Raw genomic sequence first — 18,833 nt, 5'->3', positions numbered from 1 at the left:
CTTTAATTATGAAAAAACATATTTAATACTTTTATGTTAACAATGATTATGCTCTAAATAAAAATATATATTATAATGATTAGTAAAAGTAACTTTAGAATTTTTTTATTATTATTTATTTAAGTTTACATATGTATACTTTTGTTTTAAAAGTAAATTCTGGGCAACTACAGTGCCATTAATTGAAAATATTTTTTAAAGTGTTTCCCCAAAAACTCCCCTATCTCTCATTGGTTGGACAAACAAGTAACCCCGCCCCAAACAGACCACACACAGTCTCTGTATATTGGACAAACATTTTTAAAAAAATGGTACACTTAACATTTAAATCTTTACTTTACCCAGTTAGAAAAACTCTTACATAATGAAAATGAGTTTTAATTAATTCTTGCATCATGAATTTGATCAAATCTCTGAATGAAAGAGCTGTGTGTATCTCCAGGCCACTCTGTGATTCAGCGTTGGATTAGCTGTACCATGCTGATCCTGTTTATACCACTGATCTATATTATGTTCCCTGTTATACTGTAGATCTGTGGTTTATTCATTTCATTGTGAGAGACTGCCGTATTGAAATCATATACAGTATAATATATTTTTTGTCCAATCTCCATTTATTCCATTGATTCTCTGAGTGTCTCTCGCTCTTCTCTCTTTGTTTTTCCTGTCTTTGCATTTCCTTTTCTTTTTAGTTTATTTGTCATTTCTTCTTACCCTCTTCTGTCCGCCGATATCTCCTATCTTTTGTCTCCGTAAAGGCCAATTTCCTCACTTGGTTTGATTGGGTTTAGTGGCCACTCAGCCATTGTTCTGATCCACTGACCTTTCCTTCAGCGCTGGATGCACAATTAAATAAGACTGTGGGCACACATGTCAGAAATATCTCTCATTGAGCTGCAGTTATTTTGATGAAATATGCCCTTCATCAGAATTTAAGGGCATTTTTGTGCTTTCCCCGGTGTGACAGGAGCACTTCAAAGCTTTCAGTCACTTTCCTGAGCGGAACCTATGAAGCAGGAAATATTATTCTGGATTTGGCCACTGGAAAATTGCCCTTTCCTTCTTCTACTGATGAAGGAAATAAGCTGTTTAATGAGTCTTCAACCAGGCTCAACTTCACTTATTTAGACTGGCTTTTGATTGTGTGACTGACGTGATTTGTGCTTAATCTATGAATGCTATACAGAGTCAAATAATTTCTCCCTCAGTCTCCACTTTACTCTTCATGTCATCTCTTTTCTCTTTTGTCATCTCCAGGCTTTTTGTAATTGCTACCATGATTAACATGTATGCTAACACTTCTGTAAATGATAGCATTGGTTAGCTTTCTATACTCACCATTTTTACAGAATATACTGTATCGTGTACGTGATATGAAACAGTATGTATACTATATATAAATATTCTATATAAATGTTCTATATATATATAGAATATTTGAATGACCTACTCTTACCCTCTCACCATAATTGCATTCCAACTTGCAAAAATCATTCACAGCCTCACAGAACTTGTAATTAAAGCTCAGAATTTTCTGACAGCTCCAAGTTGTACCGCGCGACCATTAATGAATCTTGCAGAGATTCAATTTGTCTGTATATGTAGAGAACTTTTTCATGATACACATCATTGCAAAGCAGCTCAAAACTAATTTTGAGGAGAGAATATAAGAGGGAAACAAGAGGAGTAAGATGAATAGGTTTTGCATCTTACATTAAATGGAACCAAATCACAAAAGCTCTGAGAGGAGTGAGTTGACACTGTGAGTCATTCTGACACTGTGGTGTGAGTAAGCCTGCAGATGGTTTTTACATGATTTTGCTCTGTCAATAGGTCTGTGTCAGGATGAAAATATGTCAAGGTTATCCTTTGTACACTAATATATTATACACCTAATTTTTAATCAGCATATGTAAGTGCACTCACATGGATTGAGAACAAGACTGTGAAGACTTGGAAGGATGTTGAATTAATCTTTGTGATTATATAAATCTTATATAAAATTGCTGCTTGGCTACATTAGAGGTTATTTCAGTGGTGTAGACCGGATACATGCCTGCATTATATCTTGTGCACTGTTTACTGTTCTAGCCTTATAAAGTCAGTACAGGCATCTGGCACTACTGTTTTGTGCTCTTTGTACTCAATTTATATTTTGTGCAAATGTATGAATCTTCCGACCTTGTCCCGTGTCTGTTGTTGTCATTTCCATCTTCATCTTTGTTGTTTTAATTGCCATTTTTCATCTTCTTTGAGTAGTTTTTGCAAGCAACACCTTATCTATCTATCCATCCATCAATCCATCAATTCATCCATCTATCTACAGTATATGGCATTGAGTTTGAGTTAGTGTCTGGTCAATCGACTACCAGGACACATTCAGATCTGCCTCCATCCAATCAACAACCACTACCCTTTTTTTTAATAATTCATTCATTTATACGTCACAATAAAGAAGAAAATATCTGTTGCTACTTCCAGTTCATTGCAGCTTCAAACCCATGCAGCCAGTAGGTTTTAATTTATGCCATAACTGTCAGCCAAAATTGCCATTGCTAGTTGGTGGCAGGTGGTAAAAGGTATTCTTACAGAAAGCATTTGGTTGGACAACATACTGTGTAGTGCTGGATGAGTCATCAATATTTCAAATTAGCAGCTAATTACCCTCATGTGGAGTTTGAAACTCTAGCATTCTCACAGTTCAATTCAGTTCTCTGTAATGCAGCAGTGCACACTTTACATTAAACATCTGATGTCTATAATCTAGCACAGAAGGTACGGCAAATTAATATCACTTGTAAACCTCAACTCATTAACCAATTCTCATTATCAACATGCAGCAAACTGCATGATTGCTGGTATATCTACTTGTAAATGCTATATTCATTCCCACTGGGAAATGAGACTACTTTAAAGGAAATGTTCACCCATAATTAAAGTTCTGCCAATTTTCACTCACTCTCAAATTTATTTTGTGGTTTTTCAAGCTCCTGGTCACTATGAACAGCCATTGCATATAGGTTTGAAATGATATGAAGGTAAATAATGAACGATTTTTTAATTTTGGAACTATTTATCTGATGAGTACAGATATAGTGCTCTCTGGGGCATTTTGATTCTGATTTATACATGTGCAGGATACATAGTGTCTCTTATGACTCATAGATATTAATCAGTGTTCAGCTCAAACTGACATAAACATTCTGAACATATCAGCCGGGTTTCCATTGACTGCATTATGGCAATCCTACTAAAAAAAATTTAATATTCAGTAGTTTTTCTGCAATATAAGACAAACAAATCTTATTTTTTTTCCCTCACTTGGTCTGTGGTTGCATATTAAAATCCTTTCTTGTGAAATGTACATTTATTATGAATAACTTTGAATGATTGTATATATACAGTACCATTCAAAAGTTTTTTTTATGTTTTAAGTCTCTTGTTCTCAGAAAGGATGGAGTAAAAACAATAATAGTAATTTAAAAGAACAATTGTCTATTGAAATATATAAAAAGTCATTAATTCCTGTGATGGCAAAGCTTCAGAATTCATAAATAATTTTAACCCTCTTGGTGACACGGTCGAGTTTACTCGACAAGATGCGGCACTGAATAAAACGGCCGATTTTGTCAAATAGGGTGTCAAATTTCATAGAGATAGCAGAGATTCACCAGATAGCAGACATGTAATACTTCATCTGTGACTCAAAAAACGTCATGCTTCTATACAAAATCTTCAAGCTAGAGCGCATTGAATCAGTGACTACGTTTACATGCAGCCAATAACCCGTTCAAAACCGGGATATTAGCAATAACCCGGTCGTACACGGCCATGTAAATACCGGCAAAATACCGTTTTTTTTTTTTTTTAAACCGGGATATTATACCTGGGGTACCCCTTTTCTAACCCGAATATTTGATCTTGTAAACGCGTTTCGGCATCCCCATCAAAATGTGTGTTCTGCGCATGTTCTATTCGCAAGGAATCTTGGTCTTTTGAGTCTTTGGATACAGGAAGAAGAATCGGAAATGACGCATATTGCGTATTACGTCCAGACGCTAACCGTGCGTCGCTGTTTACATCGGGATATTGGCAACTGATTACACATTCCATGTATACAGGAGTAACTCTCTCTGCTCACGCATGTAAACGGGTTATCCCGAATGTTTCAGAAACCCAAATAGTGACCTTAACCCGACCATAACCTGAATTTTAACAGCATTTAAACGTAGTCAGTGTGAACAAAAGCGGAGCTAGTGTGAGAGTGAGCAATTTTATCAGAGCAATATTGTCAGCGAATATTGGCATTATTATTATTATTATTATTATTATTATCATTATCTAATGTCAGTGGTGTGAACAATGTTTCCCTGGGTCGAAGTGTTCATCGCGAAATTAGCAGGCGTGTTAGTGTTGCGTGGAACGAGGCAGGAGATTTTTACCATGCTAGACATTAAACTTTATCCTACATAAACATTGGGTCATCCTTAATATCTTTATAATTGACAGAAAGTCTCTATCTTTTATCACTTTTAAAATACAGCCTTTAGAAATTAAGATGTCAAAATTGAATGTTTTAGGATAAAACATCTGGCGCCTAAAGGGTTAATATGCTATTACAATTGTCATGTAATGAGGTCTAAGCATATGCACAAAGATGAAAGATCCACTCAAAAAGTCTTTAATAAATCCACAGAAAGGTGAATAACAGGACATAGGAAAGAGACACACAGGGGTAACATTCACTATACCGGATAATGAGTAGACAGAAACTAAAGGCTTATAAAGACAGACAAACAGATGAGCAAACAAGATGATTAGCAAGGACAGGAGACAATAATGCACTAATCAGGGCAACTGAGAAAAGCTAGGTCACGGAGCACATGGGGAATGAAAACACAAAAGTCCAAGAATCTGACTATTTGCTTCCCTCCCATAAGGTGCTCCCTCGCACCACAGGAACAGAGGGCAGGACGGAGGGGGACGTGGGAGGAAGTTAGGCAGACAATACTGGTAGAGGTTCAGGCGGAAGATGGACACCCGGGAGGAGGACAACAAACAGAGTCCAAGGTGGAGATAGAAAGAGAAGCCAGAATGGAGACAGGAGAAGCCAAGGTGGCTCAGATGGAAGGAGGAACCAGGTGGAGACCCAGAGACCAGCCAGGATGTGGCCCCAGAGCAGAGTTGAGAGAGGGTGGAGCTATGGTGGAGCAATGGCAGAAGACACCCTGGGGATGAGTGATGGAGCAACTTGAGATGTAGACCCAGGTGGAGCCGAGCAGGCTGAGAGACAGGGTGATACAGAGGATCCGGAAGGCCAAGGTGGAGCTGATGGATCAGGTGACAATGTCGGAGACGGGGATCCGGAAGACTACGGTGGAGCCAGAGCGACAGAGTCCGAAGGGAAGAAGGAGCCTGACAGAGCCAGAAGAACAGAGTGATGAGACAAAGCCAGAGGAGTGGAGTCCCAAGGCAGCAGATGGTTGATGACTGACCAAAGTGGAGCTGGATGAATGAAGGACTGAGGAGGGGTTCAGGACCTGAAGTCTGGAGGTGAAAACAGGGATTCTCAGGCCTAGACGGAGCTGGAGACTGGAAGGAACCAGTGGAGATGAGGCTGAGAAACTTGCTGGTAGAGGAGGCGGTAGAAGGAGGCTGGGTGGAAACTCGAGATTATCAGGGAGCTCAGGAGCCGAACTGGGCAGAACCAATGGTGATCCAGGAGACGTAGGAGAGTTGGACAGAACGAGCTGAGATCCAGGAGACTTAGAAGAGCTGGACAGAACCAGCAGAGATTCAGGAGATTCAGAAACAGAGAGAATTGCCTCCCCAACCCAGTCAATCAGATCCTCTTTAGTAAAACCATTATTTCCTCATAATATTGCCCAGTGACCAGTTGTAGAGTCGAGAGTGTGATGGGGGCTTCCCTCCTAGACCGCAATCTCCATATGAATTCCCTCCAGAATGGACAGTAAAGTCGGCTCGCACACCTGGTCAGTTGCGTCATCGAGCTCAGGCTCCGGGACGATGTTCCGCTCAGTTGCTCCTGTTGTCCTGGTTTCTTTGATTGCAGGCAGGCTCAGTGGTTGCAGTGGGCTCTGGGTTGTGCTCTGTGCAAAGCTGTGGTGAAGGTTGACTGGTCTCTGGTTCGGGAGTGGGGCTGGAGATATCTTCCTCAGCAGGGCAGATGGAGAAATACTGTCCATTCCTCTCCAGCAAACACTCCAATAAAAGCGGCAAAACTCCCTCGAGGAACATCAACAGGTAGGCTAGCACTGAACCGCTAGCTGAGGCTGATTAGATATTAAACACGCAACGAGCAGTCCGGGAAGGTGGTGAGATTACCCAGATGTATGAAGTCCCTTGTGTGGTCTTCGAGGGATTAATCCCCTTGCTCCAGGCAGAAGAGTGTAACAGCAGGGATAGCCATGGGAAGGGAATGATGAAAAAAAAAAAAGAATATTGCTGCAAAAAAAAAAAGTATCCGTATCCGTCTGGTATTCTGTCAGGTTACATGGTCTAGACAGATGCACAAAGATGAAGATCCACTCAAAAAGTCTTTAATAAATCCACAGAAAGGTTAATAACAGGAGACAGGCAGGAGACACAGGTAAGGGCAACATTCACAATACCAGACGATGAGTAGACAGAAACTGAAGTCTTATAAATACAGGCAAACAAATTAGCAAAAAGATGATTAACAAGGACAGGACAACAGATGCACTAATCGGGGCAACGGAGGAAAACTAGGTCACGGAGCACATAGGCAATGACAACATAACACAAAAGTCCAAGGATGTGACAACATTAAAAAAATGTTTAAAACAGTTATGCTGCTTATTATTTTCTTTTAAAACGACTGTACAATTTTTACAGGATTCTTAAATTCAGATTATAATTTAACTTTACAAAAGATCACTTTTGATCAATTTAATGTGTCCTTGCTGAATAAAACTATTAATATAAATGATTACTAAGCCCAAACTTTAAAACTGTAGTGTATATATATATATATATATATATATATATATATATATATATATATATATATATATATATATATATACACCAAAAGAGGTCCAAAAGAATGAGACCATTTGAAAAGTCTTACATTTTGCAATTTTCTATTTTTGTTATTATTGTTTTTTTCCCCAAATTATACTGTATTACCATTACGATGAATTTCATAAATCATAGGTTAAATCCCATATTGTTAGTGTGGCATCAAAATTATGAAGTCTACTGCATAAAGTATTTATACAGTTTAAGCAATAAAGCATCTCAATAAAATGACAGATGCACTGATGATCCTGTACAAGAACAGCAATACTCATTCCACAAGTCTCTTTACAACATTGATTCTTAGAAGCACAATTGCTATAATCCACCCCAGATGATACCCACGATCCCCCATGCTATTTTGCAGTTTTATTATCAGACACTGCTGAGCACATCTACAGTACACATTTTGTGAATCACATTTGCAATAAAACTAAATTGGCAGACTGTGAGCACTAGGGCAGAGAAAGGCATCCAATGATTTTGGCAACTGTATATAAAGTAGAACCTCTTGCACATTAGCTGGAACATTTTAATTTGTATGAAGCCACAGAATTAACTTCTTAACATAATTTGTTCTAACTAAAGGTGACGTAAGAAAATGAAACGTGCATGCCTGTGTTAATAAAAAAAAAGTAACAATCTCACTACAAGCACCTTTCAGAATCAATTGCTGTATTCAGAATAGCATAAGCATAGTACTATACTTGTAGTAGACAGCAAATTTCTAGTATATACTATAGCCATATTATAGTATATAATATGCATACTGGGTGAAGTATGCAAATTTCTCATTTTAGAATACATTAACACGAATATTTAAAATAAAAGTGCACATTAACCATATACAAGATGATAACTGAATTGTACTTGAAGTAAGCATACAATGTGTCAAGTTCTGAAACTGTTTAAATGTGTTTATCATTCCATATATTGCATAATTTTTTTTAGGCATCATACTAAATATACTGCTTAGTATGCAGTATGCTAGTATGCCATTCCAAACATAGCTTGTGATCTAAATGTGTCGACTTGCTCTTCAACCATAAAAAAGACCTGCCTGTTAATTCTGCATTAACTATATTCAAAGGAACCAACACACAAAAAAATAAAAATAAAAATAAAAAAAAATCTAGAAATATTTAATTAACACTGATACCAATCACATATCAAGCACAGATGACTGTTTTCACATATTTTATGCCTCTGGGCTATGCAATTAACAGTATTTTGTTATATACTGTAGCATTCAAGCAATAATTTTACAAGAAAATGTTCACTTAACAAAGGCATCAGAAGTTTTCCTCAATGGTACACTCCACTGTGCTGTTTGTGTCCATCATTGCTTTCAGTAATCTGTTGTTTTTTATTGTTTAATTTCTTTAGACAATTCCAAGACCATTGTGTGCTCAGATTTTGAAGGTGTTTTTTTATGATTATTTGTTGAATTATTCAGTGATTCATTATCAATTAAGATTTTTGCTAAATAGAGCATTTGGCCTCATGAGCGACAGCAAAGCAGTTTGTGAAAGACTTTTCTGAACTCCACATTGAAGGCAGTGTAGATGATAGGGTTGACAGCACTGTTCACATATCCAAGCCACGTGACCACACTGATCAGCATCGGCCCGATGTCACATGACTCACACAGTGCCTTAGTCACATGGACCACGAAGAAAGGAGTCCAGCAGGCCAGAAAAACACCTGGAGAGAAGAAATTCATGTTAGAAGTTTATGTTTATCCTTACATTGGTAATTCTTACAACCCTTTCATGTGCATGATTGAACAGACTACAGGCAGCAAAAAGAGCAAACTGTATCTAACTCTATGTGCCCGATTTGTTTCCTCTGGGAACTTCCATAATAGTGTCCGTTACGTTTTTATTTAACTTTTGTATTTTCTTTTTCTTTTTTTCTTTTTTTTATAGTTTTGTATTGCAGCATGCTGATTTCTCAACAAGATTTGAGTCTTTATGAGGTACGGGAAACAATGGTGACCACACGTTTAGAATCACAGTGCTTTCATTGCCCTGGATAAAGCTTTATATATTTTATACTTGAAAAGGACTTTTGTTAGAAAGCAATTCTTATGTTAATAATCCAAAAGCAGCAGGTGTCACATCAAACCATGGAAACTTTTATAATTTGCAGAACGTGACATTTTAGCAGTGCTTTCATCATACTTGACAACCTGATGACTGTGATTTAGTTCTAATTTCTGCTCATGCATTTATTAATAACTTGATTCATTATCTTAACAAATGAACATACAAACACACATTGTATTTACTGATGTATACCTGCACAGTCTTGATTTTAAAAACCTCAGATCATGGCAAGACACTTGACTGAAAAGACCAGCATTGCTGCTCACCAGCATTTGTTCATCTTAAAGAGACAGTTCCATAAAAAAAAAAAAAAAGAACTTGTGAAACACAAACGCATCAATTTAGGAGAATGTTCATGATGCCCCCAAGATATTTTCAATCATCTATGCCAATTCCAAATTCCAATTTTGCATACAAAAGAGCATAAAAGTGAGTAAATGATGACAGAATTGCATTAACCCCTTAAGCAAAAATTCCTTGCTCAACCAAAAGGAAATTGCTAATAAAAATTTATTAAAATTTTTAATTGAATTTCAAAGAAACACAAAAAACTATTACAATATTAAATAAAATTTTAAAAAACAGTTTTAATATGCAGCTTAAAATGCACATAATGCTGCTTTAGAAATGTATGTTGTTACATACGGTAATCCTCGTTCCCTGAAGGAGGGAATGGAGATGCCATGTCGGTGACCAATGCAAAATAGCATATCGCTTCGATAAACCAATCTACTTCGAGTGTAAACTACTACGAGGAAATGCACATTGGCATGCAATTATTACATCCAGCTGCTGCTGATCACTGCATGAGCATAAGAAGGCAGCAGGTGAAAAGCATACCAGGTTTCCGCGGAGGAGCCGAGCCGGAGACCTGGCAGCTCAGTAGCAGTACAGCAATCATGGCAACGGGACGTGGCATCTCTGTTCCCTCCTTCAGGGAACCAGGGTTACCATACGTAAGCGGGATGTTCCCTTTCAGTCGGTCACTCTCGACACCACGTCGGTGACCAATTCAAAATGGGATCCCTACTAAAGCGCTATGGGTGCTTCCTCTTCCAGTGCCCTGTGCGAGCTGTCTGCACCCCTATTAGGTGTAGGCTGGGGCTCGGAACAAGTATTTCCACTCATCATTGTCAAAGCACTATCTCACTGGGAGAGATTGGATAACACTGGGAAAACATACCGTTCTGCTTGGAACAGGAATGCTGCGGAAGCCCCATCCTTCCTTAAGGAGGTCTCGGGAGCAAAAACACATATAGCATCTGTTTAGGTCTATATGGAGAAATTTGAGGTGATTAAAACCCTCTTGGGAAGGCAGAAGTCTGGCGGGAAAACACAGGCTCTAAGGCTATAACGTGGACTATACACATACAAGTACAGCTTAGGTCTCAATGTGGAACCCAGCCTTCCATGGTTCTCACGGATTCATCATGAAGGCCTGGCGCCGGACGTTCCGCGGCTTCCAGCTGCCTAGGGTGATGGAGGATCTCAACAGGGTCTACAGTATGGACACTCTGGAGCAGTTTAAGCAAGCCGACACTAACCGAGGCCTCTCAGTGTCACTACCCGTTTGAGGTGAGAACACAGGAGGATACCGGCTCTACACGAAGGCTATAGAACCTAGTGAAAGTTATAGGGGTCGCCCAGCCCACAGCTCTACAAATATCTGTCAGCGAGGCACCACAAGCCAGCACCCAGGAGGATGCAACACTTCTAGTTGAGTGAGCTTGCAACCTGAATGGGCAGGGCACACCCTGAGCCTGATAAGCCAGGGTTATGGCTTCCACAATCCAGTGGGCCATCCTCTGCTTAGAGATGGCATTCCCCTTCTGCCGGCCTCCATAACAGACAAAGAGCTCGCCAGAGGTCCTGAAGCTTTGTGTCCGGTCTACGTAGCATCTCAATTCTCGGACGGGACAAAGCAAAGCCAGGGCTGGGTCTGCCTCCTCCAGGGGCAGTGGTTGCAGGTTCACCACTTGGTCTTTGAAGAGTGTAGTGGGAACCTTGGGCATGTAGCCAGACTAGGGCCTCAGAATTACTTGGGAGACAGCCGGCCCAAACTCTAGGCACAAATCATCAACCGAAAATGCATGCAGGTCACCTACCCTCTTGATGGAGGCCAGTGCAAGCAGGAGCTTCACTGAATGCAAAGGCTCGAATGGGCCCTGCTGTATTGATTTAAGCACTAGAGTCAGGTCTCGAGAGGGTATAGAGGGGGGCTGGGAAGGATTTAACCTCCTGGCCCCTCCAAGGAACCTGAACCCTCATACTTACCCAAAGACTTCCCATTCATGGGGTCATGGTATGCAGCAAAAACAGCAACCTGGACTTTGAGAGTGGAGGAAGACAGTTTTTGCTCCAGCCCTTGTTGCAGAAAGGAAAGCACGACCACAATCGTGCATTTTTGGGGTTCTTCTTGGAGAGAAGGGGGGCCAAGAACCTCCGCGTCCTGTCCAGGGACCAGACATGAAGTTTCCAAAGGTCTGGACATGGGTGCCAAATGGTGCCCCGTCTCTGAGTCAGTAGATCCTTCCTCAGAGGAATCTGCCAAGGAGGGGCTGTGGGGAGGAGCACTAGTTCGGAGAACCAGGTCCAAGTGGGCCTTGCTCCTGGTCCTCCCGGACTTTGCACAGTGTCTGTGCGAAAAGGCTCACTGGGGACAATGCATACTTGCATAGGCTCCGTGGCCAGCTGTGTGCCAGTGCCTCCGTGCTGAGAGCTCCTTTGGTCAGGGAATAAAACAACTGGCAATGAGAGGTCTCTCGATAAGCAAACAGGTCTACCTGAGCGGCTCCGAACCATCTCCAAATCAGCTGGACCGTCAGGGGATGGAGTCACCATTTTCCCCGTAGCATTGCTCGAGACAGCTCGTCGGCAGTATGGATGAGCATGCCTGGAATATGAATGGCACAAAGGGACCTCAGAACCTTCCGACTCCAAAGGAGGAGGTGGCGGGCGAGTTGTGACATGCAACGGGAGCGCAGACCACCTTGTTGGTTGATGTACACAACTGCTAACAACTGCTTGATGTACAACTAGCACTGCTAACAACTCTAGGCAATTGATGTGGCACTGCAGCTGCAGGACCGTCCAAACCCCTGAGACTGCATGCCCATTGTACGTGGCCCCCCAGCCGGTGGTGGAGGCATCCGTGTAAACCATAGCATGCCTGGAGATCTGCTTTAGGGGCAGCCCCGCCTGAAAAAATGCAAGATCTAACCACAGGGCGAGGGTCTGGCAACAGGCTGGTGTAACTTGGACCGGGTGAGTGCCGCGCTTCCACGCCCACCTTGGGACTCGCCCATAAAGTCAGTGCTGGAGTGGTCTCATATGTAACAGGCCGAGCGGTGTAAGTGCCGACACAGCCACCATATGCCTCAGGAATGTATTCAAGCAGGCTAGCACCGATAGCGCACTTTCATCTGTGAGGCGTGCTGCCTGTTCGACCGAATCCAACACCATACCGAGAAAAGAGATCCTGTGCCTCGGAAAGAGTTTGCTATTTTCCCAGTTCACCCAAATGCCCAACAGGCTCACCAAATCCCTGTGCTCACACAACTGATTCCGAGATTGTGCTAGTATCAGCCAATCATCTAGATAGTTGAGAATGCGAACACCCCGCTCTCTGAGGGAACAAGAGCTGCCTCTGTGACACGGGTAGACAGGAACAGCCCAAAGGGCAGGACCTTGTACTGATATGCCCATCCTTCATATGCAAACCACAGAAAAGGTCTGTGGCACAGAAGGATGGATACATGAAAGAACACGTCCTTCAGGTCAGTCGCTGCAAACCAATCTTGGGGACCCAGCTACATCGCTCTGGGTCACCCGTCCCGGGGCCTCTTGCTCTTCCGCTCTTCCGGGCCAGGACGGGAGGGGCAGCCTGCTTGCGCCCAGCTCTACAGCACCACTTAGAGGCTGCTGCAGATGCGGCGTGGAAGCGGGGGCGGATTCAGAGGGCTGCCCTCACCAACAGCAGGCTGGGGCACTGCGGCCGGCAGACAGGTGGAGGCAGCAGCTGCCCGCCGGGGCAGGATGTGTCGGATCGCCTCAGTCTGCTTCTGGGCAGCCGAGAACCTTCATTGCTTGAAGCTCAAGGTCAAATCAGGTCAAAGCGTGGCCGAATCTTCAACAGACAGCTCTCCATCCGATGCTAAGATCGACATCTGGTCGGGGGGAGGCCCACTGGATTCCGCTGGTACGCACTTTAAAGAGGGCCCAGCGCGTTCCGTGGGTTGCTCCACTGGATTGGAGGTGCAAGAGGAGTGATGGCCCCCAGAGGGTTGGTTCCCTGCAAGGTTTGTTACCACTGTTATCCTTAAACCACCCACACTACTGGCGGAAGTGGTTCTCGTCTGTCGGCCGCGTGAATGAGCCCCAAATCGCGGCAGGGGCAAAGGGACTCCACCCCCCTGAAGGTAACAGAGGATGGTTCGCAGCTCCGAGTTGATCATGTTCCGGCAGTGAGAACATGACTCATTCACAAAAGCCACCTCAGTGTGCTTGATGCCCAGACACGTGAGGCAGCGATCCTGACCATCACCCGTTGCCGGGTAAAGACCGCACCCAGAAACGCACGGGTGAAACGGCATCCTTATAAGGACGATCCGTCGTGTTGACAAAGACGCACCCGTGAAGCTCTTTTAGAGAAATTTGCTCTTTAGGAAATACTATTTTAGTGCTGTGGCGCACAGGGGAATTGGCCTCTTGCAACACGACATTGCATCTCATTGCACCAGTAATTACATGCCAATGTGCATTGGCTCGTTTAGTTTACACTCGAAGTAGATTGGTCTATCTAAGCGATATCCCATTTTGTGTTGGTCACAGACGTGGCGTCGAGTGTGACCGACTGAAAGGGAAAGCACAATACCAACCATTTGAAATGAACAGATACATACCCACAACCACTGGCAGCACCTTCATCGCCTTCCGCTCCCGTCCGCTCACCCTGTTGCTCTTGCTGTGGCATCGTCCCGTATGTGGCCGATGGTTCTTCCCCACACCATTCTCCCGGCCGCTCTCATCCTCAGTGGCCCGCTCAGGGTTCTCTGCGTCCGATACACTGTCCATCTGGTTGGTCATGGGGTCACTCTCTGCTGCCGGCATCTGACCTTCTGCCAGCTCATCTGTGGTAAGGGTTACCGGGCTGGCTGGGGAGATTGGAGTAGTTGGGGTAGCGGTGAGAGATGTCGGACTAAGACCTGCAGGCATGAGGTACACTACTTTCTCCCTTGCCTGTCCCTTCTCTTTCTGTAGAGCTGCTCCTAGTCGCAAAGACAGGCTCCTACGCCCTCTGGGTGGCCGGTGGAGGTGTGATCTGCTACGGCCAGAGCTCCATCTCTTTAGACCCCTGAACATCCAGTAGTACAGGAAAAGCATGACAGGGCAGGGGACAAAGAAGGAGCAGATGGAGGAGTAGATCACAAACTGGTTGTCCTCCAGCTTACACACATGAGGGTTCCTGTTTGGCACCTGGTTCAAACCGAATATGACAGGACTGGCTACACCCAGGGATAGCACCCAGGTTGCTGTGATCAAGACTAGCTGACGAACACTAAACTGGTTCCTGTTGTACTTCAGAGGGACCACTACTGCAATGTACCTGTAACAGAGATGTAGAGAAAGTTTTCTTAAAATATATGAAAAGTCCACTGACACTCATAAAAATAACTATATTCATAAGCATATTGGCGTGTACACCAATTGATGATAACATCCTGTTAAAAGTGTGCATTGCAATTTCAGGCTCTTTAAAGCAGAATGGCTATCAGCGGTTTCACTGTTCATTAGTTAAAAAAAAAAGCTTCTGAAAGTAATTCCAGTTACAGTATATTGTTCCGTTGTGTCGTTATGTTTACAGTTGTGCCATGTAATTCCCTATTCTCATAAAAGTATTGTGACTATTGCAACTTTATAGTTAGCATTATCATTAACATTTTTGCGCTTTGTGTGACTTAGACTTCAATTACAGTTCAAATTAAAATTTCATATTTTTCAGAGTACAGACGAATCCACGGTCATGTGTAAAAGAAAACATAAAAATAAGTTACAAAAAAATTAAACTAAGGCAAAAAGATATTAATAACTTTCTCCTCCTCAAACTGGGACGACAACAAATAGGACTCAGTAGAGGGTTCAAACAGTGTTGTTTTGGTCCCCATTGACTTTCTTTATACAAAGAAAAATGGTTGAATTTTTTTTTTTTTTTTTCAAAATGTATTCTTTTGTGTTCCAGCAAAGAAAGAAAGTAATACAGGTTTGTAGCAACATAAGGGCATATGCATATGCATATGATAACAGTATTTCAATTTTTGGGTGAACTATCTCTTTGAACTACCTTTATTTGTCTGCTTTTATTGCAGTTACTTTAGGTTGTTTCTAAATGTGTTTATGCATAAAATCATGATTGAACACTCTTTAAACCATGTTTTGTGTTTGTGTTTTTAAATCACAGTGACCTGCTGAGACAGTGGAAGATTCTAGCGCAATCATTTTAAATTGCATGAGACCTCATAAGTCTGATTCATCTTTTCAATCATCTACACCATTTTCGACCCCAAACCTTTGTTTTCAACTTCAGAAACCAGCTTGCTTATGTTTTAGTATGTGTCAAAGATGGACTGACCCTGCTTTGGCTTGGTATGGGACCTCTTGATGTTGTTTCATATTGTTTATGTCAATTGGTGATGCTTTGTGCACTGTGTAAATAATGAAATTCAGCTCCATGTTGTGGTTTCATTAGCATCCCACTGGATGCCAATCACACATAACCACCGATTTAAAATTCACTGTGTGAACGCTCAGAGAGGCACAAAACAGACCTGCTGAATGTTAAAAACAAAAAAATCATTAAAAATTCATCTGAAAGTTTAGGACTTCCACAATAAACAGATAATTTGTTTTCCTTCTTTTTGCTGTATTGAAGCTTAATGGAAGGGCAAAAAATACATGCGTTAGTAAATGAGATACAGATGAATAATTGTGAGATTAAAGGTTAAAGTTGTGAGATATGAAGTCATAATTATGAAGTTGTAAAGGCAATTTCTACTAAAAAATAAATAAATAAAATACATCATGGTATATGAAAAGTCATAATTATTATCATTTATTTATTTAATTGTTTTTGTTACAGTTTTGACTTTTTAGTTCATAATTTGTATTTACTCTTTTTCATAAATGTTTGTCACAACTTAAATGTTTTATCTTTAAGTTCTTATATAATAATGGTCTTCATGCCATAATTTTACCTATTTATATAATAATTTTTACTTTTAAAAGTAAACCATAATGTGTTGTATTTATTTACATGCAATTCCAACATAACACACTGTAAGTGATTTCTTACCCTGTTCATTTTTTATGAGATAAAGTCTGAGCTTTTTTTTAATTGAGAGTGGTAGGTGAGCAAGGGTGTGTGGGTGTGTCTTACCTGTCCACACTAATTGCACATAGATTCAAAATGGAAGCAGTGCAGAGCATTACATCCATAGTCATTAGGGCATCACAGATGTACATACTCAGAGTCCACATGCCTCCCAGGAACTAACAGAGAGAGAGAGAGAGAGAGAGAGATTGTGTAAGACTACAGGACACACAATTATCTATTCCTGAAACGGGCATTAATACAAACATAAATACCAATATACTGTACTTATCCAAAATCATTCAAAATATCAACATATTACAATAATACAATATATATACAACAAGTCCTTTGTTAATTCAAAATAACCATACAACGAAGAAACGAAGTCTCTGAGGGCAATCATGCACCTGCATCAAGAGTCACTTCACAAACACAAAGGCAACAATTCACACCATGAAATGTTAGAAATATTGTCCCAAAAATGAACCACAAAATGGCATAAAGTCATCATGAAGTCAAAAAATTGTCCTATATTTCTTAATGCATGCACCTTGGGTTTGTCTTGACATCACCAAGCCATCTTATTTTTCAACCCCACCACAGCAAACCTGTCATACGGACCTTGTTTCACATTCCAGTCAGTTCAGTCCAAAAGTGGCTGCCTACATTCATTTCTTGTTGAATTACATAAGTTAAAAAGACTTCATTCAGTTTCCCATACTGATTTTAAAGATCTAGGTTGATAATCGAAAAGTTGATCTGTAAAAATAATCACCAGTGCCATAGGATTCATTAGAACAATGACCATCAATCAACAATCACCATGTTAAACAGAACTAGTGACTCATTTTTAATTTCATTTATGTTAGACTAGTAGTCTAGCTGTTTGATACAATGTAGTGATTTGAGTGACTTAGGTATTGATTTCAGTCATATTCTGCTTATTGATTTCAAACATATTGCACTTGTCCACTATTAACATTTCAATGAGCAAGAATTAAAAGTTCAATATCACATGACATCGGATGACTCATAAATTTTCAGAAACCCTGTAGCTCTCAATGCTTAATGTACCCGCATCTCCTACTGAAATATTTTCAAATATTCTAAAAAAAGACAACCAGTTCATTCCATCTCGTCAATCTGGCCTTGAATGGGACACTTAACCCCAATTGCTCCAGTCAGACTGTTCCGGTAATAAGTGTAGCATAGTTTGGAGAGGTAAAAGCATCATCTAAATGACAGAGAGAATTCTGAAACATAGAGAAGTTTAGACCGTCTCTCTTTGGCCATTGGCGCTCACCTCAGAGTAGACATAGAGCGGGAGGACCAGCACGGCCAGCAGGAGGTCAGCCACAGCCAAACTGACGATGAAGTAGTTAGTTGCGGTTTTGAGGGAGCGTTCAGTAAACACACTGAGGCACACAAGCACATTCCCCAAGATGATGATGAGGATGAGAGGCACGCCACATATCAACGCGAGGTAGTTGTACCTCTCGTAGGCGGCCGCTGGGTCTATACTGGGCGTCACATTGACCATGATGCCCTGAAGTTCAGCTGCCAACCCGGATTTAACATCTGTGAGAAGGAAAGATTGACAAAGTGGCGGCATTTTTTAGAGACAAATGTGTCTTTGTGTGTGTAATGTATGCTAATACATGTTTATGTTCTTACCCATATGTTACTAGGACAGGAAATATGACAAGAGGCCATAAATATGAAGTCGTTTATATGCAGAATGTTTGCAAATGTGGTCACACGTCTTCTTATTTGTCATCGAATGCAAACAAAATGTTGTCATTTCATGATGTAAATGCGTTCAGATGTTTGTTTCTCCTACTTCATCTAGTTTGCTTTCATTCTAGTCAAAGTTCATACCTTGAATCCGTCACGATAAGGCAGGATTTTTGGGGTTTGTGGAGCATGTTGGCTTGTCTGGCATCTGAGAGTGTTGTAATCACATTCTGGAAGTGTGTGGGATAAAGTCGACTCTTTTTGCCAACAGCAGCCATGTTGAAAGAGTTCACACTTCGTGCATTCAGTCTGAAAGAGAAGAGAGGTGATAATTGAATCTTCTCTTTATTTTATATATAGGCATCGTCAGCAATTCACATGACTTAGATGTGATAAAATAGGACACAATTGAGATTGAGTTTGACACCCTCTAATTATTAAGTTTTGCATTCATAAGGTTGTCTATGTTTAACAGAACAAGCTTAAATCTACTGGAACTGATTTGCTGCAGTTGTCGTATCTCACACTATGTTGTAAATAAGTTTGACAAATCTTTTCTCTCA

General features: G+C 41.1%; 1 protein-coding gene across 1 annotated transcript; it reads right to left on the bottom strand.

Annotated features, from left to right (window-relative positions):
• Positions 1–8,247: 8,247 nt before the first annotated feature.
• Positions 8,248–18,568, bottom strand: LOC113048621 (D(4) dopamine receptor-like). The gene is made up of 5 exons (XM_026210486.1): positions 18,415–18,568; positions 17,840–18,114; positions 16,600–16,712; positions 14,069–14,772; positions 8,248–8,763 (listed from the first exon to the last, which is right to left on the bottom strand). Exons 2-5 carry the CDS (start codon positions 18,074–18,076, stop codon positions 8,561–8,563), a joined length of 1,257 nt encoding a protein of 418 aa, XP_026066271.1. The 5' UTR covers positions 18,077–18,114; positions 18,415–18,568; the 3' UTR covers positions 8,248–8,560.
• Between the last annotated feature and the right edge of the window lie 265 nt (positions 18,569–18,833).

This window comes from Carassius auratus, chromosome 29 (assembly GCF_003368295.1).
Source record: "Carassius auratus strain Wakin chromosome 29, ASM336829v1, whole genome shotgun sequence".
NCBI classification, from domain to species: Eukaryota; Metazoa; Chordata; class Actinopteri; order Cypriniformes; family Cyprinidae; genus Carassius; species Carassius auratus.
This window is presented reverse-complemented; position numbering and strand designations above follow the sequence as displayed.

Bases quoted from the DNA above. Each gene is read 5' to 3' on its own strand.
- LOC113048621 (XM_026210486.1), bottom strand. From the start codon at position 18,076: ATGGTCAATGTGACGCCCAGTATAGACCCAGCGGCCGCCTACGAGAGG. The intron at 16,713-17,839 runs GTGAGCGCCAAT...TCTCTCTGTTAG, and splicing joins CGCTCTATGTCTACTCTGAG to TTCCTGGGAGGCATGTGGAC. The intron at 8,764-14,068 runs GTATGTATCTGT...TCTTCTCTCCAG, and splicing joins GGTGCTGCCAGTGGTTGTGG to GTGTTTTTCTGGCCTGCTGG.